Source organism: Typha angustifolia, chromosome 11 (genome assembly GCF_048772165.1).
Source record: "Typha angustifolia cultivar Huaian chromosome 11, ASM4877216v1, whole genome shotgun sequence".
Classification (NCBI taxonomy): domain Eukaryota; kingdom Viridiplantae; phylum Streptophyta; class Magnoliopsida; order Poales; family Typhaceae; genus Typha; species Typha angustifolia.
In genome coordinates, this window is record NC_133249.1 from 6,240,341 (window position 1) to 6,263,879 (window position 23,539).

At 33.6% G+C, this 23,539-nt stretch overlaps 3 protein-coding genes across 4 annotated transcripts; all 3 read left to right on the forward strand.

Moving 5' to 3' along the window:
• The first annotated feature begins 762 nt into the window (after positions 1–762).
• Positions 763–11,351, forward strand: LOC140770462 (uncharacterized protein At5g50100, chloroplastic). Of its 2 annotated transcripts, none has more exons than XR_012106029.1 (8): positions 763–918; positions 3,339–3,466; positions 5,257–5,364; positions 5,474–5,530; positions 6,974–7,043; positions 8,584–8,644; positions 9,273–9,319; positions 11,053–11,351. XR_012106029.1 is itself a non-coding variant. In XM_073111669.1 (8 exons), exons 1-8 carry the CDS (start codon positions 801–803, stop codon positions 11,086–11,088), a joined length of 621 nt encoding a protein of 206 aa, XP_072967770.1. In that variant the 5' UTR covers positions 763–800; the 3' UTR covers positions 11,089–11,351. The 2 variants fall into 2 exon arrangements, 1 of the variants encoding a protein (XP_072967770.1); XM_073111669.1 differs by having other exon boundaries at positions 6,974–7,039.
• A 1,464-nt stretch (positions 11,352–12,815) lies between these two features.
• On the forward strand, positions 12,816–18,268 carry LOC140771463 (N-acylphosphatidylethanolamine synthase). Its single transcript, XM_073113031.1, has 5 exons — positions 12,816–13,189; positions 13,731–13,858; positions 15,901–15,986; positions 16,115–16,252; positions 17,389–18,268. The coding sequence occupies exons 1-5, from the start codon at positions 12,966–12,968 to the stop codon at positions 17,674–17,676; spliced, it is 864 nt and encodes a 287-aa protein (XP_072969132.1). The 5' UTR covers positions 12,816–12,965; the 3' UTR covers positions 17,677–18,268.
• Positions 18,269–22,372: 4,104 nt separating this feature from the next.
• Positions 22,373–23,235, forward strand: LOC140770374 (putative calcium-binding protein CML19). The gene has a single exon (XM_073111547.1). The coding sequence runs from the start codon at positions 22,483–22,485 to the stop codon at positions 23,107–23,109; it is 627 nt and encodes a 208-aa protein (XP_072967648.1). The 5' UTR covers positions 22,373–22,482; the 3' UTR covers positions 23,110–23,235.
• The last annotated feature ends 304 nt before the right edge of the window (positions 23,236–23,539 follow it).

A 23,539-nucleotide genomic window follows, 5' to 3' on the forward strand; every position in this document is an offset into this window, starting at 1 on the left:
TTATAATTTAATAAATTAGGAGCCTATTTTTGCCAATTAAAAAAAACTAAATAATTTTTACTGCAAATTGCTCCCAATACTTCTAATCAATTATTATAAAGTATTTATATTTCAGCCCTTAGATATTGAATGATTTCCTTTTATTTTATACGTGCCAAGAAAATAATGGGCAGCTTCAATCCTCGTCCAATGACTATTGAAGGCCACCAATGCGACACGAATTCCGAATTCGTTGCTTCGGTTTAGCCACCGCTATATGGAACTCGAGGTGTGATATATTACGCGCCTCCCTTTCAATCTATACGGAGTATTGCTCTCACAGGATGAGGGTGCAGTCGTTTAGAGCTGGTGTACCAATAACACATTCTCATTGTGGGAGCGATCGTCTGGAGACCGGAGCGTAGGATTTTCCTGCAACCGGAACCATTCGATACCCTTCGTCTACGTATATCATTTCCTTTTTCTAAGAATAGACTTGAGAATTAAGATAGTCATTTTAAGACACAAATACAGACAGTAATAAAGAAAATGGTTCACTAATTAGAAGATCAATCGTTCGTTAATATCGATTCTTAGAGAGCCAAATAAACTTGAAGCAATTCCACCATTTAGTGTTTGGAAACTAGCCTTTGTATTGTTTCAAAGCGCAGGCCCTTATGGATATAACTTGATCCGCGACTGCAGCAAGTTCCTGCAAACGAGGCTGCAGACGATCCGCTGTCCCTTGTGCAAGTCTCCACATTTCCCCTGCCCCTCCCATAACCGTAAGCAAGGAAGCGAGAGAGAGAGAGAGAGAGAGAATGGCATCAATGGCTTGCAGAGCCGTGCGTCCTCGCCTTGCTCTCCGAACTCCAATTTGGGGTTCTCCTGTGCCTTCCCGGTTCAAAATCTCATTCCCTCAGTCAAATTCCCTTTACGGTGAGCAATCTCTCTCCGCTTTACTTTTGCTTTGATCATATGGATGAGTAATTGGTTGGTATTTTGCGATTCAAATCTCGGTTCATGAGTTATGAAATCTAGACTCACCTTTGTTTTTTTTTTTAATCAACTTGACTCACTTTTGTCCGGCAGTTTGTTAACTGATAGATTGTTAGGTTAGATTTTGATGAAACTTTTCATATAAATAAATAGATTTTAATAAGTTATATCTAGATGATATAAATTCTCTCTCTCTTTCTAGATTACGAAAATTTACCTTTTGGTTGTTAAATTTTGCATTAAAGAAGGAGAACCGAGGATGTTTATTGTCGGGTTTGTGTAGAATATGTTAGTAAAAGCATGTCTCTTTATCTACTCTCAAGTGTTAACTATGAAGGAGAAAACAAATACATTATCTATTAGAGATTAATAATACCATTGTACGATGCTAAAGACTCATTACAGTTATGAAAAATTGAAAAATACCCTTGTACTTATTGAAATCTCTACATTTAGAATTCCTGGTTCGACTAGGTTTAGAGATATGGAAAGTCTAAACCAAAATTGATTTGGTCTAGAAAACCGAATCCCAACGGGTTTAGAAAAAAAAAATTTTAAATCAAACTTTAAAAATTGAAACTAAGAGATGAAACTCCAAATAGTACTCAAACTAAGAAAACCGAAACTTAAGTTGGTGGGTGAAAAACCGATTAAGAGTAGAAAACGAAAATCCAAGACTGACTAGGAAAAGTAAAGAGTAAAGTACAACAAATACCACGACACATTTTTTTAGCGTGGAAAACATTTCTCGTACGGAGAGGTAAAAATCTACAAACCCATTCAAAGCCGATTGATTTATTTTACTAAGTAATAGAAACAAAATTTACTTATAACCCATTCTGACACTCTAATACTGTAATGTTTAAGTAAACTCTTGAACAAAAATCATCTAACTCACTATTCTTATGAAATAAAAAACCTCTCTTTAGTACATACCGAACTAGGGATAAACCTCAAATATAAGTGTTGATGATGGTGTAGATGTCGATATAGACGACATCAATTTAGCTTCTCCAATACTTTTAGATCTTCTGTTGAAGCACAAGTTCTTGGGTGTATATGGTGACTCTCCTCACAATAGATAAGAATTTATTCTTTGAGGGGACTAGAAAACTCTTCTAAGATGAGTATAAAATTGTTTTGAGTTCTCTTTCTATTCAGTGTTCCTATAAAGCCTTTGGATCTATTTTATAGAGGTAAGGAAGGACTTTATGTTATACTAGAAGAATCCACTAAAGGAAACTCTAAATTTGATTTGGTTTCAAAATTTCTCATTTTCTGTCCTATGCATATTGTCCGAATGCTCTTAAGTGTCATTAGGATGCATTTAATGTTCTCGTGCCGGCGTCAGAACGCTAATGACTTTGTCCGGATGGGGTTCTGAAACTACATTGTTGAATCGAAAATCTACTTGAATTATCTTGATTTCGTTGCATGATCTAATCATAGGCTATGTGATTTGACCATACACCTGAATATAAATTATGCAATTATAATACATATGAATTTGTCCACAAATTTACCATTACACAGTAATTGAACTTACAATCTGGACTTCTCTATAAAATGTCCCTCTAAGGTTCAAATTCATTATAGCTGCATGCTGGAGACTAGTTGAGCTTCCTAGTTGGCTGATCAGATGGATCTTGTTTGTAAGTCTTCACTTGCTGGAGTCTGAACTCATCTATGCAATGGCTGATTGAGTTCAAAAGGCAAATCAAATCTTTATAGACTTATCTCTCTCTCTCTCTGCTTTCAGAGATTTATCTTCTTCAAAGCAGTTATAATTTGTAAGTTTTGGTGACTTTAGATTTCCTCATTTACTTCTTACAAACAAATTGAAGAAAAATGATCCTACTTCTTCCTACTATGATAAATGGGGTGTCTATGATCATGTGACTAAATGACTAATGTCTGAGCCCTAAGCTAGGTTACTAGAATAGACCTTTCTTAGTTTAAATTGTAATGAAATATAGGTTCAACATCCACTTCTTTTTTTTTTCAATGGCAAGTCAAATGATCCTGCTTCATTGAAACATAACTCTGCTGTCCAATTTGTGTTAGTGAAATATTTTTAGTAAGATGATGAGTTTCTTGCAACTTGCAGGTCCAAGTAGCTTTCCGAGGAAAAGATTTCTTGTAATGTTTTTGTTATATGACATATAGTATAACTACCTCTATAATCTTCTTACTTTAATATAGAAGTTTTGGCATGTTGTTTGGGCAGTATTTAAGTATTACAATGAGGTCTTTCTATTTTATGTCTTTATTGCTTCCTTAGGACTTATATTATAAACTTATTTCTTTCATAGTTTCACGTTATTTCTACTATTTACTTTGGCCAAATATACTCCTTTTAGCTTTCAGATGTCAAGTTCATTCGGACGCCCCCTCAAAAAGAATGACAGAATTGAAGGATGATTGTTCATCTAAGACATGGAAGATCAAAATGCTATATGATGGAGATTGCCCGCTTTGTATGCGTGAGGTGTGCTCTATGAAATATATTTTCATATTTTGAGTGTCATGTACTAGTATTGTTAGATACATAAGTTCTGCTCGACTGATCTCATCTCCGTGTTATATAAAATGCTCTTTTCTTGTGATGTAGTTGCTTCCACACAGTTATGATTTTTTTGGCCTGTAAATTATCTAGATACATAAGTCCTATTGTTCATGATGAACCATTAGACAATTACATGAAGCTAAAATTAGTGTATCTACTAAAATATTACAATCATCATATCCACTCAAGCTTCTGTTTGGGATGTCTTAAAAGCTTTCATTTTGGACAAAATGTTAAGCCTTGAATAAGACCATTGCACTTTTATTGGATTTGGGAATTTTTGTCTATATGATAAGCTAGTACACCACAAACTAATAGATTTATGTAATACTATTGTTGAGTATCAAATTTGTTTCTTTTGATCTTCATATATTTGAGCTTGCGTGCATAACTTGCAAGTTCCAACCATGGTTTCCAAAATTAGTCGATCCTGACCCAAAACTATTATAGTGATTGGTTTTGATTTGGGATCGGTCAATCTATCTTGGTCGAAAATAAATTTTTTTAAGTTTAGATCGTATCTAAATTGTATCTAATCATGGTTTCCAAAATCGGCTGATCTTGATCCAAAACTATTCTGATGATTGGTTTCAATCAAGGATCGACTAATCTGTCTTGGCCGAAAATAAACTTTTTTAAGATTTAGATCTTATCTAAAATGTATCTAACCTAGAAGACATTATGAATTAATATCCTTCTCTATCTTCTTTTTAAGTTTTTAATTTCTATCTTCTATCTCTCACACACACTCTCCTCCCCATCCCTCACATTTCACTAAGCTCATCCGCTAAGCCTCTCTGGCTACTCTCTACTCTAGTGAACTAGGGTGAATATTCTTTTTTTTTCTCATTTCTCTTATCTTTTTCTCGCTCACTTTTTAACTATCTCTTTCTTTACTATTGTTCTACAATAGTAATTTACAAGCATAAAAATTTATTAAAAATTAAGTCAAAATTATCATAGTTTTGAGTGAGTTTTTTTTTTTAATATAGTTTTTAGGCTTCATATATAACTAATCTTTATTTCCTTATTTTTCTGTTATTTTTTTCTAAATTTTTAGAAAATTTATATTTTTAAATAACATTTAGAACTTTACATAATTAAAGTAGTTTGATCTAATAGGGGTGACCAATAACATGTGATTGCGATAGCGAGTTTTGGAACCTTGTTTCCAATGACATGTGATTTCTTATATTGTTTTTCTTTCATTATCATTTACTAGTTGAAGCTATTGCAATTTTAAAGTCATGTAGAAGCACATGGCCAATGTTAAACTATATTTGAATTTGGAGATAACTTTTTATTGTTGATTACCCACAGAAGACCATTAACATAAGAATCTTATTATATGTGAAAACTTGTCGGTGCAAAACCAGTAATGTTAGCAAAACTATCTTGCTTCAGTTTGACTTCTAATATGCATATGTAGCATGTTTGTTGTGGTGTGATTAGCCTGTACCCCTCCTTTAGATGTACTAATTGAGATCACCTGGAATTATTTTTCCTACATCCGATAATTTTACAGCTATATTTCCATGTGAAGACCTACTATCAAAAATAGAATTGTTCTTCGGTCTCCACAATTTTTCATATCCTGAATACATTTAAAAAATCTTTAAATTTTCTGTATTGTACATTACTGAAGATCTATTCCATTGAAGTATTATATCTTAAATGCAATATTTGATCAAATTTGACTTTCATTTTTCCAGGTAAACATGCTTAAGGAGAGGAATAGATCCTATGGAGCTATAAAGTTTGTTGATATTAGCTCAAATGATTACTCACCTGAGGAGAATGAGGGCCTTGACTATGAGACGGTATGCTATCATTTCAAAATCTGTTATAGGGCCTTGACTACAATAGTCACATTCCAGTTCTGTATGATTATGATATATAAATAACTAAGATATTCATTTGCTTGTCTAGGTAATGGGAAGAATTCATGCGATTCATTCAGATGGAACTGTTGTCAGAGATGTTGAAGTATGACATTCACATCCCTCCCTCTTGTATGATGTCATTATTTTCTTTTTAAATTGGTCCTCAATTTGTTCTCTATTTTAGAGTACATTGTTGATGTCTACGAGAAGTGTGAGTATATTCCAATAATGATGCGAAGAATTGGAACTCCTAAAGAAAGATAAAAGAGGAATTGCCTAGGAGGTTTGTGTGTGAGAACGAGGTTCTGACAAGATTACAAGTGGATTTGGCACCTCAAATAGAGATATCTTGCTAACATAACTCAATTAACAAGAAGTACTTCATTCCTGGAGGAATATTTATAATTAACTACATTGGATACAATACAGTTAGGGTTAGGGTCATTCATCCACCTGTAGTAGCAAGACAAGGTGACTATGCAAAAGCAAATATATTCTTCCATTAGTTTGGTTCAAAAGTAAGCAACATAAGATGTATCAACAAGAAATTGTATCCATATTTTGTGCAATTAAGGTAAAAGAGAAATTATTTGGGTATAAAATAAAAGGCAACAAACTTAATATATTGACATTTTCAACTGAGTAGGATTCCCAACAACCTGATTCTTAATTGGGTGCTTCATGTCAAGATGATTAGCTTAAAATCCCTAATTCCTCAATGTGAAAGGAAAAAGGAGGAAAGTTCCATGTAAACACATAGTATAAAGAGTTTTTCCTATCTCATGGAAAATAATTAAAAAAATAAAAAAAAAAGCATAGCAAGTGATCCTGTCACTTTAAGATAGTACAAAGTTACAGTTCCGGTTGCTTTTGGCTTTGAACCTGGGAACTGAGATATTTCAACTAAAGCAGATAATTTGACTGAGGATGATCTAAAACCAAGGTCAAAACAACATTCTTGTTGGTCTCAGCCTTGAACCGTGGGCCTTTTTGTCTTGGTTTGGATTGCTATTAGCTGGAAAAAATAATCCATTTTGGCTGAAACTTGAAGCCAAATTATAAGGCTGATAATAGAATATCTATTCGGCACAAGCGTAACAGTTCTGCACTTCAATTAATGATGATATCTGGACTATATAAATTGAATTTCTCTTACTAATGGTGACATTCAGTTTCAAATTTGTCCTGTATATGAATAATGTAACATCTTAACAGCTTCTGTAGGAATTCCATGTTAGATAACTGTTGGGCACCTGAAATGGGCGATCTTCAGTACAGTCATAATCTCTTAAATAACTAATGTCCTTTTTAACAGTAAATAAATGCTTATGAATGAACAGATCAATAAAGATTGAAGTCCATCAGAATAATGCATTATTTCTCCAATATGGGAATAGTTCTTATTTGGGTTGTTGTTGCATGAGAGAATGAACACCATCTTCTGGAAGGACAAATTACAAACCTGATTAGACAAGCTGCGGTGACACTTATTTCAATGATGGTTTTGAGATGTAATAGGTCACTTGATTTGTGTGTGTGCTTACAGGCATTCAGAAGATTGTACGAGGAAATTGGGCTTGGATGGGTTTATACCATTACAAAATACGAGCCTGTAGGTATCTGTCTGTTCAATTTATAGTTAAAATTGATGTTTACTTCTTGTATAAGATGCTACAAGCTACAGTAACATGAGCATCTTACTTCCATGGATGCTCTTTTATCATTTCAACTTGATCCCTGTTACAATCTCTTGATGTACAGAAATTTGTTGATGGTTCAATGATTTGTCAGCATGGCTAATTGTAGATGGTATCTTGTCTATGTGAATCACCCTTATTTTCTTGCACTCCATTTCTTTTGTTACCTTTAAGCTGATATTAATTCCTTTAGATATTACACTTTCAGGTTTCCATGTTTAAAAATTCTTGAAGAATGACGGATATAGGCATAAAGCCACTCCCAATCTTAGTGATAGCATCACTTGTCCTACTGCTTATAAATATGTGAGTTTCCATCTGAAATTCACTGAATTAACATCAATAAGAAAAACAGAATTAGGTCAAGTAATTTTCTTATAAGTCTGGCCCGCTCCACAGAATATTTGCCAGAACTTTATATTGTTTTTTCCAGTTATCATATGTAAAGCGCCATCAAGCTATCATGGCAGCATTCTGAAATTCACTGGTTGGAAGATTTAGGAAGCCTCCACTAGCATGTTCACAGACCAACTTGCATGGTCTTGAATGATCTGGTAAGGTCCACCATGGTGTTTTCTCACCCCTAACCTAAATGGTCTAAATGTCTAACAAAGGCTCCATTGAATATTTTCCTGTCATGCCAACCGAATATCCTTGCATCATCCAGCAATGAAGTATAGAAGAAGACCTATTAATATGGAATGTATCAGCCTATAAGGCACCATTTGCCGTAGAGGAAAAGGTCACTGTGGAAGCAAATTTGATGATTTGTAGTTGATCTGATACAAAAGAGAAAAGAGAAAACTCTCTCTCCTTTCTCCTTCCTGTCTACCCCTATTGAGCTCAATATTCTGTTTCATAGTTCAAAGGAGAGCTTATGGCCTTATCTTTGTCATCTGTAATTTGTAGCTAGCTCTCTCCAACTATTATCGGGTGATGCTTCTAGTATGTGTCCTACTAGTTCAGTTAGATTCACACTTGGAGCAACCTTATTTAAATTTGTCTAGGCATGAAATGACTAAGAGAAAGCATGGGGATGGTAACTTTGGTTTGAGGAGTGATGTTCTATCCAGTAGTAAGAACTTAAAAGTGAGCCTAAGGACAAACTTAAATACTATCCGAGTAAAATATGTAGTAATAATTAGCAATCTTTAGCCCAAGAACTAAAAAATTAGTTTGTAGCTGTGCATGTATTTATTGTTTAAAGCTATATATCATGTAGTAGTATTGATCATTAGTTAGTCAGTCATCCTTTTGTTTGTTCAATCTGATATGCTTGACAGAGAATGTAAATAACATCACCTCAATTTTATTGGTGATATTTGCCAATATGATGAATATTAAACCCTGTATGTCTAGTTTAAGAAATTGACTTAGTTTTAAGATCTTATCTTTTCCATGAATATCGGTTTTCTTCTTTTGGTATATTTGTTCAAGTAATACTTCTGACATTTCACAGGTGGCTACAATAGCAAATGCGATCTATAGTGTTTGGGCAAAATATCGTTTGCAAATCACAGGTTTGTCTTTCAAAATTTTACCTATCTAATATAAGGGTATAATTAAACAAATACCAAATAGTTTTCATTTTCTAAATATTACTGAACTTAGTTGTATTATAGAAACCTGATGCTTATTATGATGAATATTTCCCTTGCATAATAATATGCAACTAATGCTCTCTCTAAAATTCTCAAGGCAATAGCAAATAGAAATTATATGTCACATCCATGGAACTGAATAGCGAAGGCAATCTTAATGCAAGAGGGTTTCTTAAGTTGAAAGTTTTTCTTTTCTTATAGATAGTACACTGAGGTTGTAGATACAATTGAAATAATGAAGAGAAACTTTAAAGTTAAATATATAAATGATATAGAGTTGGAGTGCAACTAAGGTTAATCTTATAAATTAAATCTTAAACTTTATTACTAATTATAGCAAATAGATTCTGTAGGCATAATGAACTTTAAGCAGAAAAGATTATTTATATATTTGAGATGTCTAGTGGTGGCAATCATCACCCATGAAGATGGACATGTATACTTATCTGACATTGTATTGATTGTGTTATAAGTTCCTGATTTTTCATTACTTGATTAAAAACTTTTATTTCTTAAATGTCTTGTTGTTAACAAAACTTATACATAGGTCGACCTTCGCTGGAAGACATTCTGGAATCAAGAAGGAAGCTAACAGTAAGTTGTCCCGCCTTTTGTAACAAATATCAGAGTAGCGATATTACCACAGTATGATTAAGATATAGCTAATTATACTTGTTTACATTTTTGAATGACCAAAAATTGAATTTATCCCAAGTACAGTGACCATTTTAAGGAAATTGCCAAATAGACTTTTTAACTAAACTTGAAAGACTTTACTTGCTTGTTTAGATTTTACTTGTGTTGGTGGTTGGTGCTTATTTAGGTTTTACTTGTTGATATTGGTAGAACTCATGATACCTTGTTGGTTTAACTTTGATTGTTTGTTAAAGTTCCTGTGCTGTAATAGGTATTGTGGATATTTGTTGGGTTAATCTTTGTCTGAGGCCTCTTCTTTGTTCAGTCTCTCTCAGTGTTATCTTCTATCACCACTAGCTAGGGGCAGAGTGTGTAGTTGTTGCAATTGTGACTAGCCAAGTTCAAGTGATGCAGCTGAAGGGATTACCCTCAGCACACTTGAAATGGTAGATCCACTAGCATGTCTAACAAGGATAGAATAGAAAAATAAAAAACGGTATGGAGTTCAGTGTTAATTCCATATCTTTTTTGAAAAGTAATATAAATTCAACTAAATGTCATGCACGCCACCTCTTGTATGAACATAACAACAAAGATCTATCACAGGAGCAAAGCTTCATTGAGACATTCTCGTCTCTGTTATGAATCAGATCTAGAACGATCTGGATGTAAGAAAATTATAATATTTTAATGGGAGGAAGCATTAGAAGTCACGGATCGAATGGCTTTGGTTTCACGTAATTTTGGGATCGAAGTGAAAAGATGAAATTAAGATAATGAAGAAATGTCAGAATTGGATATATTGATAATTATCCAACGTTATGGTGGTCGTCAGAGAGTGGCAAACGGCCAATAGTGGTGGTGGACGACCGTAAGGTAGGGTGGCTGCTATAGGTGATTGTTGCTATAGATTAGAGGTAGAATTACGGTTCTAAGTTAGATCTACTCCTAAAAAAATAAACAGCGACGCTTAATTTACTTATACTCCTAGATTATCTTATTCCTACTTTTGGAATAGCTAAAAGTAAAATATAATTCCTAATTATTCATTGGATGCTTAGATGATTAAATAAAGCAGCCCAACTTCTCTATATATAAAGGTAGGGTATAATGAATCCTACTATAATTAGTTCGAAAGGTTTACACAACTCGAACTAGGATTTACTTTAAGAGCTTTCTTAAGTTATTTTGACTTGCCTTAAGGGCTTACTTGAGTTATTTAGACTTGTCTTAAGGTTTACATGATTTAATTAGAGATTTCTTAATGGCTTACATAAGTATGAATTAATTAAAAAATAAATAGACTCGATTTATCCAGTTCAATATTCTCATGATGTGATCCGGCCTGACCCAATTTGCATCAGTCTCCCTTGAGTACTTTTATCCAGAGTTTAAATTAGTGGAATCATACTGCAACAATCTCAGAATAAAAGTTTTAGAAGTCAAATTACTAAAAATGCCATCATAGCTGTGACTCATTATAAACTATTCACGAAAGTTTGTTATTCTTTTTTATTGATGTCTTTCGCGTATACTTTCGAATAATGATGGAATTTAGGAGTTACACCTTACATCTCAAAAATCTGCCATTTTTTCTAGTTTCAGAGATATTGCAAAAATGATTTATTTAACACACAATTATGCACGAATGCTTTTCCATACTAACGTGGGTGAGTTTTCATTACATTCAGGCTATATGCAATGATGATAAGGTTTGCAGGAAGTAAGTCGCATCACATTGATCAGTTCCTGTGGGTCCATTAGCTGACGATTCAGGCTAATGGCATGAGAATTTTCTTGTGTGAAGATGTTTCTTATTAAATGTTTTTATCATTACTTTTTGTTCTCCAAGAAAGAAAAAACTGATGGCAGTCTGATGTGTAAGCTAGAGAACACTTTAGAGAACAACTGATATTTTATACCAATGATATGTAATTTATCTACAAGAACAAAGAGAAACAAAAGTAGATGCATATATTTGTTATTCCTCTTATACTTCACTCTCAAAGTATGTTTAAAGCAGTGTTACAATAGGACACATTTTTGCTCACAATTCCATCAGAGGGGAACTCCAGAAGAGAAGGAAAATCTTTCTCTTTCTTATGTGCTCACCTTTCTAGTTTGGATAAGTTTGATTTCATGTATCTATAGAAGCATATGTATTAGAAAATACATGTATTTGTAGATACTATATCTACAAAAGCAAATCACTTGTTTTGTTGTTTATATTTTGTGAAACCTTTTCTGTTGACATATATTTAGCTTTATACATTATTAGCTTATTTGTGAAAAATCTATTTGGTATCAAGGGTAATATTAATTTACTATAAAAATATTACAAGAAAGCATGTACCTTCATCTTTTGAGATTAAATAAATTAAAATGCTTAGTAAAATACTTAGAATCAAATACTAAAGTACTTGTTGGATAAGAGAGAGCTACTTGAAAAAAAATATTGCTACATAGAAACCCACAACTCAATTCTAGATTAGTTAAAAAGTTGTTTAAATTGGAGAAGAATACTTGAGTTAAGAGAGAGAGAGAAGAGAGTGGGATTTAATTGTCAAACAAAAAATTGTATTTCAGATGTATTTTTTTATATGAGAGAGAACGAGAGGGAGTTGATTTAAAATGTTGTTTTTTGAAATGCATTTAATTAAATGCATGTCAAAAGAACTGCAGATGAGCTTATGATGATAAATAGTATCTCAAAATACTGCTATACACCAAAGCAAATAATATATTTAAGCTTAGATGATGTATCTATAGATGCAGAACTGCCTGTTAAATTGTATCTTATATTTTGAAGTTAAAATAAACTGTACTTTCAAACTCTTCCATCTTCTTCTATATATCCTCATGGAATGAAAAATTTCAACCATCTTTAAAATATGGGTAGAAAATTTATATTTACTCAAAGATATTATTAATATTATAAGTGTATTATGATAATGTATCCTTTTTCTAACCTATAATGACAAAGAGCTACAAATAAAAGTTGGGAGAGATAATTTAATTTTACATTAGCACCAACAAAGGAATTTCAAATTAAAAATTTGAGGATGAGGTATAGAAGCAAAAGACAATGATTGTTATTTTTGATTAAGATGAGAACTCTAATAGATTAAAAAGTTAAAAAAAAAATACACCCAAAGTAGAGTCTTTGACCATTCCAAATGTAAGCACCAAATATTATGACCCATATGGGTAAATAAGTTGAGTTCAATAAAAGTCACTAATTTAATTAATAATAATTTTTTTATAATCTTTAGCAAATTAAATAGTTGTTATTGAAATAGACAATAATTTTTATATGCATGTATAAATTATTTACATAGTAAACATTGGCATCTAACATGGATTAAAAGTTACCAAATATTGTAATAAATAAGTTTGTAATTATCCCCATCTGGATACATTTTCTAGTGAGCAGACTTGGAATAATATTCTGAGAGTCAATAGAGAGGAGGGTTGAGAGAGAGAGAGAGAGAGAGACGGATCCTAAATCCAAATAGAAATAGTGAAGCTTGGTGAGAGAGCAGTGAGCGCAACCAGGTCAGGCTACTTGCAGGTTCAGAGGAGAAAAGAAGCGAGGTGGAGGGGAATGGGAGATGGGATGGGGCGGCGGACGTTACGGTGGGCGGGGCGGGCGGATCATCTCGGCGGCATCCCTCGGGCGATGGTGTTCACGGCGGTGGGGGCTTTCGCCAAGGTGGTCACCAACCTCCTCAACTCCACCTCCGTCCACAACCCCGACACCCTCCTCCGCCTCGTCAATTCCCGCCCCCTCGGCCGCCCCCTCATCACCGTCAGCAATCACATGTCCACGTGCGTTCCTCCTCTTTTACCCTCATCTCAAAAACTTATTGTTTTAAAGATCTAATTCAAATAGAAGCAATTTTTTTTTTCTTTTCCTCTCTAGTTTAGATTATTGATCTTTAAAAAAATTCTTTTTTATTGAAGAAGATATTGGACATGAAGCACTGAACAATATGTTACAGTTAAACATAGATGTCTATTAAACGGATAAAGTTGTTTAGGTTGGCTGAATCAAAGAAAGGATTTCCTTATAGTTTTGTCTCCTTAATAATAAGAAGGTACTTGGCATAAAAATAATCTATTTGTGTGATGCATTGCTGCTAGATTCTTAATAATGAAATTGATTTGCAAAAGCTGGCTCTTTGTTTGATACAATGATTAATTGGAAGAGAGTGAGATAAAAGATGTTAAACATTAAGTATTGAACCGAATCCTTCATTTATTTTCTTTGGATTTTAAAAATCTACACTCCTATGTTCTTAAAGATTAACACAGATGATTGCTAGTTATAAAGTACCACATCTTACTAAGTGTGCTGATTGTAAGGCAGGTTGGATGACCCACTTATTTGGGGATTTAACAGTTTCCCTTCTGCGGATGCAAAACTTGGAAGATGGGTTCTGGCAGCAGAGGACATATGCTTCAAAAATAAGTTTTTATCATACATATTCCGATTAGGTAAGTCTTCCCTCTTTTGATGTTCATTTTCAACTTATTTGATGAGCTTGCTTGCAGTATTTGTTATCTTAATTTTATTTCTCTTGTAGCTGAATTCTTGATATCCATAACTTGAGGTCGATGTGGCTTTTTCAATTGCCTTTCAAATGGAAAGCAACCAATAAGATAGTTGGAAATCTTTGCTTCTAATGCTCATATGAAGTTTTGATGCTAATTTCTAGATGTGCCTATCTTATGAGCATATCTTCTTGTTGACTTGTTGAATAGTCAAAGTTATAATTCTATAAGCTGATCTCAGCTGCAATGTGCTGGAAGCTTCATGTCTGTTTTTTTCAAACAGGCTACTTCATTCTTTCCAGATTCTCTTATTGACAAAATCAGGGAAAAGTGTGCTTTTGCTAATCAGACTATGTTGAATATTAAGCCAAACCAACTACATGACAAAAGAATTGGTCATGTAATGTCATCTTATAATATGCTTTACGAGTCATGTAACAAATGAAGTTGGTATTTTTTTTCGTTTGATGCATCGGTACTTGTGCCTTAGACTGACATGGCTGTCCATATTAAATTGCAATGTCTCTTCTGCTAAAATCTTTTCACATAGAGAAGTTTGAGAGTTTTCTTTATGGTGATATGCGCTTAAATGTTGACTGAATAAATCATAATGTCTTCTTTGTTCAGGAGCCAGACTATATGATTTTATATCATTCTTCTCCTTTTCTTCTTTGCCTCAACATAAGGTAGTATATTACCAAAATATTGTTTGATTCTTCTTATGTATAATAATAAAGCTCAACAACTTTTGTTTCATGATAAAATGCTTGAGTAATAAAGAGGTCAAAACATCATTTCTTTATTGTTCTATTAATAAATAGAATTGGACATGCCTATGTGAGATTGTTATCAATTTGGTTTGACATAGTAGTAGAGATTGTGAATTTGTTTTTTCTTTCTATTTTGGAATTGAGTTTCTTTGGAAAGTTTTGGCACCCAAAAGTTAAAACTATTGAAACAAAAAAATTTATATGATTATTACCATTTTTGCCACTCTGTTAACTCACTAACTGCTTTAAAACCTTAAGTTGTTACTTGCTAAAATGGTGGTTTTATTCTTTTATACACTAATATAGTAATATTTCCCACACTTCTAGGCTCAAAATTTTTAATTGGCCCAGGAAGTAAATTTGAATTAAGTGGATGGAAGTTTATTTTTTAAATGACATATAGCCTCACTAGACTTGAATTCATGACCTGTTATTTTATTCTCTTAACATACTCAATTGCCATTTCATCTCCAGGACTCATTAAGTACTGCTACCACTATGATGGCCCTTATTACAACTAGTAGATCTTCAATCATATATCTTGCTACTATCAGTTCCACTAGTTCCTTTTTGCAATGCACTATTTCTGCCAGTTAATATATCATGGTAGTTATCAGCATGTTGCCAGCACTTGCAACTGCCACCATGCTGCTATCATCCTATTAGATGTACCACTAGAAACCCTCATTGAATTTGGTGTCTCCTTTCTTGTCATTTTCACATTTGTAATGACTATTATTCCCTTTCTACCACCATCAATTTTTACAATCTGCTGTACTGTTGGATATCTCCTGTTGTAAGTAATGGTGTTTTTTCAGACCAGTCTTTGTTGTGTTTTTGACTGCTCACTTTTCCACAATTTATAAGCATCCTATTCATCTTCAAAATTTTCATATCTTTGCTGACAAAGTGAAAACAGAACTTTGTGAGCATAGGAATTAGGACATTCTAGAACATTTCGCTAGCATTTCTTGTATGGATAATTGTTTTCCTTGTAAGCAAGGATCTACTAATTGAACTGAATTGATTCATTATATGAATGATATTTGCACTCTTAAAATGTTAAAGATACAGCAGGCATTTATATTTGTATCTCTCTTTAGCCTGTATTTTGAGTTGCTTATAAGCCCTTTTCCCTTAATGCATACTTAAAGTCCATAGTTTGGCTTATGTTATGGCCATGAGTTCCCTTTCAAAGATTCTTTAATTGTGCAGGAAAATGCATACCTATAACAAGAGGTGGTGGAATATACCAAGAACATATGAATGAAGCTCTTGAAGTACTGAGTGCTGGAGGCTGGGTACTAAGTCTTTTGTTATCCTTGAATCTTTGTGCCAAATATAATAATTGGCTTCTTTATCATGAAGTGTCCTAATGATGTTAGTAACTACGATTTGTTTCTGAAGCTCAGTATAAACTTTCAAGCAGTTGCATACATTTCCTGAAGGAAAAGTGTCCCAAGAAAGTGCACCTATAAGACGTTTGAAATGGGGAACTGCCAGTCTTATCGTCCGAGCACCTGTAACACCTCTAGTTTTACCAATTATCCACTCTGGCTTTGAAAGGGTATGTGGGAAGCTCACTGTTTTTCTTTAAGCATCTCATGTTTTTTCATTGCTTCTCTTATGAAAATGCATCTGACAAGGTGTAATAAATTAGTTATGCTTTTCACAAATATGATGATTACAAGTCATATCATCAAATTTGAAGCATTTGATATCTCATTAGCTTGTATCCTGAGACAAATCTGTGAGGAAATTAATTACTCCCATCAAATATAATCATACTATTAGTCTACTACGAGTATAATCATGATCTCACCTCCTAATCATGCTCCAGAATAGCTAGTCCTGGCTTCTGGTGAATCTGGCCTCATCTTTTCATCGTGCTCTGGTAAATCAGAAGTTATGTCTATCATCTAATTTTTATCTACAATGTATGATTCTGTAAACGAAAGATGTTTTCAAATTTCATGCAAATATCAAACATCTATTCCTTAATAGATGTGCATGTTTGTGATTTGTAAACCGGGTGTACATTGGCAATTAGATTTCTAATTTAAATCAACAGGTGACTGTAATTTGCATCATTCTTTGTGAGTTGGATCCTTTTAAAGAAAGGTAGCTTACAATTTTGATGCACATTCCTAGTCCTTTAAACATCGTTACAATGAGACACATGTTAAAGAAAGATATGGGAATGGAGACATGGGGTGGTTGATATCAGAAGCTGAATGCTGAAGGACTATCCAACGAAGATGTCAGTTGAGACCTATGTTAGTTGATTCACAAGTATTAGTAATTCATTTGTGCCATGCAAGATAGAGGTTTCATGCCATTTGTAGATGTTTCTTTTGAAGTGGGACCTAAAGCAACCTGAATTGACAACATAAGCATGACCAAAATCAGAACTAGCCCTAGTATGAGTCTTGGTTCATTTCTGGACCAATTTCCACCATAACTGATTCATTTTGAGCTGGGAATTGATCAAACTTGTGCTAAAACTTCAATTGCTGCTGGCGGTATTAATACCTTTCCCTACTTCTTAATACTATTGATTTCACCAAGTAAACAGCATCATTCAGTGCAAATGCATTGAACTGATTATATTTGTAGCAACTTAGATCCTGCATGAATACTCAGCGGCAATTTTTCTTTTCAGACTATAGATTTTCTTAGTTTCATCTTTTGTGGGACTTCCAGGTGATGCCTGAAAAATCATTTTTTGGAAGGCGACCACCATTACCTGTTTGCAACAAGGATATTCAGATAATCGTTGGCGAACCAATTGAGTTTGATCTTCAGAGCTTGAGGCACACAGCGAGGACGGTATCTCGGGAATCATCAGTACACAGTTATGGTTGGCCAAGTATCTCTCCTGATGGTCTTAATGAGCCTGCACAAAGATGGCTGTACACCACAATTTCAGATCAGATCCAAACTGTAATGGAGAGATTGCGGAACTTCGGTTCCACACTTAGAAAAACTTAAGGTATAGCTATTAAGATTTCCGCATCTTATCAGTAGAGCATTGGATTTTCTATTTTTACTGCAGGCTCCTTTCCCTGCATAAATTTGAGGTCTTAGCTGTGGGATCGATGGAAGATCTAACTTGATTCAAACAGATGGATTACACTTTTATGTCAGGCTCTTTAGCATTCAATAACCGGGACATTTCCCCCTATTAATTGTTGCCTTGGACAATTGTATACCAATAAATGTTTTTGGATTGGTTGGATAGTCAAGTAGTTGATTAGCATACAAAAAGAACTGTACAACAAAGTCATTGTGCACTTGAGACCTGAATCTATTTGCTAGTTGGATGGTCTAAAACTGTGCATATAGAAAGTAGAAACTCTAGCATGAGCTTGTATGCCATGTATTGTTTTCTATTTTCCTTTTTCACTGCAAAGGCCTTCATCCATCTCATCAATGAGTACAGCAACGTAGCTAATTGACATAGCTGCTTCTGATTTAGTACTTCTGCCGGCAATTACCATGAGAATGATGAAGGTATACTCTTATCTCAATTTAATACTAAATCATTTCCTTTCCTACCTCTTCAAATCTGTTTTACTGCTTTCCCAACAACTAAGTCTTGAGGTCCTGTTTCCTGACTCTCTTAACTCGAATTGGAGACATTCTTTCTCTGTGGCTTTTTTTAGTCAAAACAATTATTCATTACTGTTATTATTTTCACCAAACACACTTTGTGATGATGATCTGATTCTGATACATCTGCAGGTTAAGATGTCTAGAGTTACTGTTATTTATACTAAGAGACAACCATTATGAATTTATGATAATTTACCGAATTGCTGTTTGTATGTTAATAAAATCATCATTTCAAGAATTGTGAAAGGTTTTGCTCTTTGACTATGTTTCTGTATTAACTTCTCACAGTAATAAAACATGACAATGAGTAATACCAAGGTAAGCTTTTTAAATAGGTAAGGAAATGAAAATAGTCTGCATTGCTGCTCATCTTTTGCTCACTTTTGCAGTTAAAACGCTCATTTGTTTCTTAATCACACTGTGGGGAGTGGAATAAAGGATAAGGCCTCCAAAACTATACATTGTCAAGCACTCAAAAAGTAAGTCACTTTCTTATTGATTAAATAAACTATTTAAGTATGACCACAAAATGTACTCTCTTTAAAAAATATATATTAGTATAAATGTAGGCTAAGTGGATTAGACAGTATAAATCAGCACTTCTAATTACAAGCCCTAGTGAAACTCTATTTGTTTGTCAACTAAGTATTAGTTTAGTCCAGTACAATGAGGTATATACTAATATACTAACTAAAAAATAGCTTGTCTTAATAATAGTTTATTAATATTTTCTTTTTTAGTCCCATCTTCCATATATATTTTATATTTACTAACTACTATTTTATCTCTAAAAAAAGATTACGTTAATCGATCATCATTTTAATTACTTTAATGTATCATCATATTCTCCTCGTCCATCCTTACAAAGCGTAGTTTAGACATTTTAAAAAATATTTATATCACATATAGTATTATGTTATGTAAGTATAAATTTTGTTATTCATGTATAAGAAATGAGCATAGTTAAACTAGTTTGAAATTTATTTTACATTTTACCTCACTTGCTTCGAAGAGATTCGAACTTATGGGAAGAGACTTTGGAACTCCTTGCTAGCACGCTTAATCCGTTTAGGTATTACTATAATACAAAAATCTCCTTTAGGTAATAAGTTGGAGGATAAATAAAAATTAAAATAAGGCTACCACTCTTTAAAGCTCCCAAGTACCACAAGTTGATTCCGTACTCAGTTGGTAGGACATTTCTGTCGATTGATGTGAATGGAAGAGTAAAATAAGTGGTCCTTAATCTATTTATTGTCTTTAACTTTTCTATAGAAGAAGTCCTCGGTTTTTAGGTGTTACAATTAATATTCTTTAAAGTTAAAGATTAAATTATGTGCATCTTTCTCCGTTGACTTGAGGATCGTGACATTATTTATTATTACACATGCAAAATAAAATCTATATATATATATATATATATAAGTATAGGTGTGAATATATTATAAGCGTCTACCATTATGAACAATTTTCTCATCTTTTACATGAGTGGGGATATAGAGCGTATGATTGAATTAATTATTTGTGAAATTTATATATTTTTTATAACGAGTCTGATTAAATTCAACCCGATGTTATCCAAATTTATACTCCAATCAGGATAGTGACATAAATATTAGTTGAAAAGTAATATTAAAATTGATATTTACGCTATATTATTTAGTTTAAAATATTATAAAAATAATGATATAAAAGGCTTTTTTATACTGTACCTAAATAAGCTTATATAGTTTCAAAAATTAGTTTTATATTCGTGGTTATACTTAGCGGATATGGTAATTAAATTCACGATCCTATAATTTTGCACTCCTAGACGGGAAGTGTAAATAAATTTATATATTTAAATACATCTCAATTGCTTTAGTTTTTATTTACATTTCTAAGCATTTTATTTCAATTATGAAAAACAATATTTAAATTGATATTTACACTATATTATTTAGTTTAAAATATTATAAAAATAATGATATAAAAGACTTTTTTATTTAGCGGATATGGTAATTAAATTCGACGGGGAGTGTAAAATTCTTATTACTATATTACCCAGATATTAGAAACAATAAATTTATATATTTAAATACATCTCAATTGCTTAAATTTTTATTGACATTTCTAAGCATTTTATTTCAATTTTAATCTATTAAGGGAAATTTTCCTATGGTTATAACATTATTTCGTTTAATTATTCCATCCATAATGCTGCATAAATGAAACAGTAGAATAAGATTAATTAGAATAAATGAGAGATGCCATCTCCAGCTACCCAATCCTGCAACCAAACGTCTGAACGAGTTCATAGTTATCTTTGGCTGCGTCCAAAATGCATCATCATCATCATCATCTCATGCGTCACAAAGTATACTAATTCCTCTATTAATTCCTTCTTTCTTCTTTCTTTATTCCTATCGAGTGCCGGATACCTCACGTTTAAGACTTCTCCTCCACGCGTTGCTCATTAAACTTTATAAACCCCCCCCAAAGCGTTGACTGTCGTACGATTCGCTCTAGAAAAATTTTCCCCTCTTTTTTTTTTTCTTATAAAACGTTCCGGGAAATTTCTGATCGGAATCTTTCAAACTTGGGGACGAAAACTCGTCGTATGCTTTTATTGATCGGAGTGACGGTTTTGAATTGTATATTTATCGCCCTGGTTTTACATACCTAGCGTCCGCACTTTGCATTGATAGTACTTTAGTTGCATATCTATCTTCTTACCCTTGCATCCTGAGCGCTCGCACCCGAGCATTGCATATATAATGCCCTAGTTTTGCATACCGAGTGCCCTACTGACACTCTATAACAATACATTACATATATAGAATATGGTAAATTCTACTCCGCCTATACCATCAATCTATTTTAAATTTCTTTTTTACCTTTAATTTTATATCATATCAAACAAGATTATTATATTTTTATTTTTATAATATAAATAAATATAAAAATAGTTGTCTGAAAATAAAATTTGGGAATTACTATTTGTATTTGAATCCTATTTTACATGTGAAGGAAAGATAACACAGTGAACTCCGCCTAAAGAAATGATGTGTACTCAAAGGTCAAAGCTTGAGGTCAAGAGGGTTTACACGTTAATTACTAATTGTAGAAGTCCACCCAACCAAACGAATATCTAAGCGTGGCGGCGCTCTTCTTTGTACAAAATGGTACGTTGAATCTATGTATGACGTGGAAGGATAAGTTATTAGGTGACACATTTCACACCTATATATATATATATTATGTGCGAAATAGTTTTAAATTTTCTTTTATTAAATTATAAAAAGCACATTTTTAGCGTTTGTATCTTCTTAGCATTTCTTTTTTTCAAAAGAAATATTTTATAAAATATTTCTATTAAAAAAGTTAAATTAATAATAAAAAGATAGAATAATAGGTAGTAATAACCACATAAAATTAGGATTCGATTTCGTATATTTAAATTATATTTGCTCAAAATTATTTACGTGAGTTATTATTTATGAGCCGGAAGGCTAAATATGGACCGAACAAAAAGTCAACTCTTTCTAAATATATAGGCATTTATTTAGGCACCATCAAGTTTTTAGTTTTCTAGTTTAGGCTTCAAATTATATGCGTTGTCGAACAATTACTTTGAATTAAATGTCGCTGAGACTTGCTTGAAGTCGTTGCGTTGCTGAACTGCTCTTCTAAGCTAACCACCAAACAATTTTTTTTATAATATTATTTGAGGTTGAAATCGAACACACGATGTCTTTTCGTCGTGGATAAGATAACTACCAACCAACTCAATTGGTCACGTGTGGCTTAGTTATGGTGGCTCACACCGAAGTAACATTTTAATCACATTAATGTAAAATGTGAAATAAAACTACATAAGAAATAGAAATATATTACATCATTGAACAGAAAAAGTTATTCGACTCCGCGTGTACTTCGCGGTTGACACCGCCATTTCAACCAGAGACAGTAATTCGTTCAAACAGACAATTTCTCCGAACTTTCCCTCCTTCTCCCTCGAAATCTCCACTATAAGAATCCAAAATCTACTACTTTAGATTCAACCGCCTCGATACTTAATCCTATATATATATATATATATATATATATATATAAATCTCTCTCTCTCTCTCTCGGATAACAGTTGACAGAGGAGATCGAATCACATATCTCCCAACTCCCGGGTAAGAAAGCTACTAAACCATGATGCTCACCATCAACAATACTGGAGCAACCCAAAATTTGGCTGCATCGTTACTGGAGCAACCGATAGAGGCGCAGAGGTCTTGTTCCTTTGTTAATAAACTATGGGTTATGTTATCCCCCAAGAGGCCTGAGAAGAAGCCTCAGCTGCTGGTCACAACCAGGAGCAACAGTAACAGAAGGAACAGTAGCAGCAGCGCGGTGGACGTCGACGATGTCTTCGAGCGGATCTTTCGGTATTTTGACGAGGACGGAGACGGGAAGATATCGCCGACGGAGTTGCAGAGCTGCATGAGGAGGAGCGTGGGGGAGGAGCTGTCGAGCGAGGAGGCGGAGGACGTGGTCGGGTCGACGGACAGCGACGGCGACGGGCTGTTGGGGTTCGAGGACTTCAAGAGGTTGATCGAGGTGGAGGGCGAGGAGGAGAAGGGGAACAGCCTCCGGGAGGCGTTCAAAGTGTACGAGATGGAGGGAAAAGGGTGCATAACTCCCAAGAGCTTGAAACGGGCGTTGAGTAGACTGGGCGATACGCGATCGATCGCGGAGTGCACTACGATGATCAAACGCTACGATCTCAACGGCGACGGCGTCCTCACCTTTGATGAGTTCAGGGTCATGATGATATGATGATATGTGATTCTTGATTGGTTTGATGAGACGCACACATTGATATCCTCTTCATTTTTATTCTTCGATTCCTTTGTTATCGTATAGCAGTTGAATAAATGAATTGATTCTATTTCAAAACAATAATAAATGCATGCAGTCTGATATCTCCATATCGATCTCTTGGGCTCTGTAGAATTTGAGGCCCATCAATATCCAATGTTATATATGTCATGGATCATGGACGGCAATGTTTGCTTATATATATATGCCTAATTATGACATGGCACGGATTGGTAGGTGTATAGTTGCATTATGGATGTCATTATGGTTAATCATCCAAAATAGGTTGTTATTGTGGCATAAATTTTTGGATGAAACTATCTACTGTTCTTGTTTGTTTGATTTGTTTGACTCATAGCCACATGGAAAGTAAGAAATCGAGTCGAAT

Coding starts and splice junctions, on each gene's coding strand:
- LOC140770374 (XM_073111547.1), top strand. CDS start 22,483: ATGATGCTCACCATCAACAATACTGGAGCAACCCAAAATTTGGCTGCA.
- LOC140771463 (XM_073113031.1), top strand. CDS start 12,966: ATGGGAGATGGGATGGGGCGGCGGACGTTACGGTGGGCGGGGCGGGCG. Junction 13,190..13,730: donor GTCAGCAATCACATGTCCAC/GTGCGTTCCTCC, acceptor ATTGTAAGGCAG/GTTGGATGACCCACTTATTT. Junction 13,859..15,900: donor ATCATACATATTCCGATTAG/GTAAGTCTTCCC, acceptor TTAATTGTGCAG/GAAAATGCATACCTATAACA.
- LOC140770462 (XM_073111669.1), top strand. CDS start 801: ATGGCATCAATGGCTTGCAGAGCCGTGCGTCCTCGCCTTGCTCTCCGA. Junction 919..3,338: donor TCAGTCAAATTCCCTTTACG/GTGAGCAATCTC, acceptor TACTCCTTTTAG/CTTTCAGATGTCAAGTTCAT. Junction 3,467..5,256: donor GCCCGCTTTGTATGCGTGAG/GTGTGCTCTATG, acceptor TCATTTTTCCAG/GTAAACATGCTTAAGGAGAG.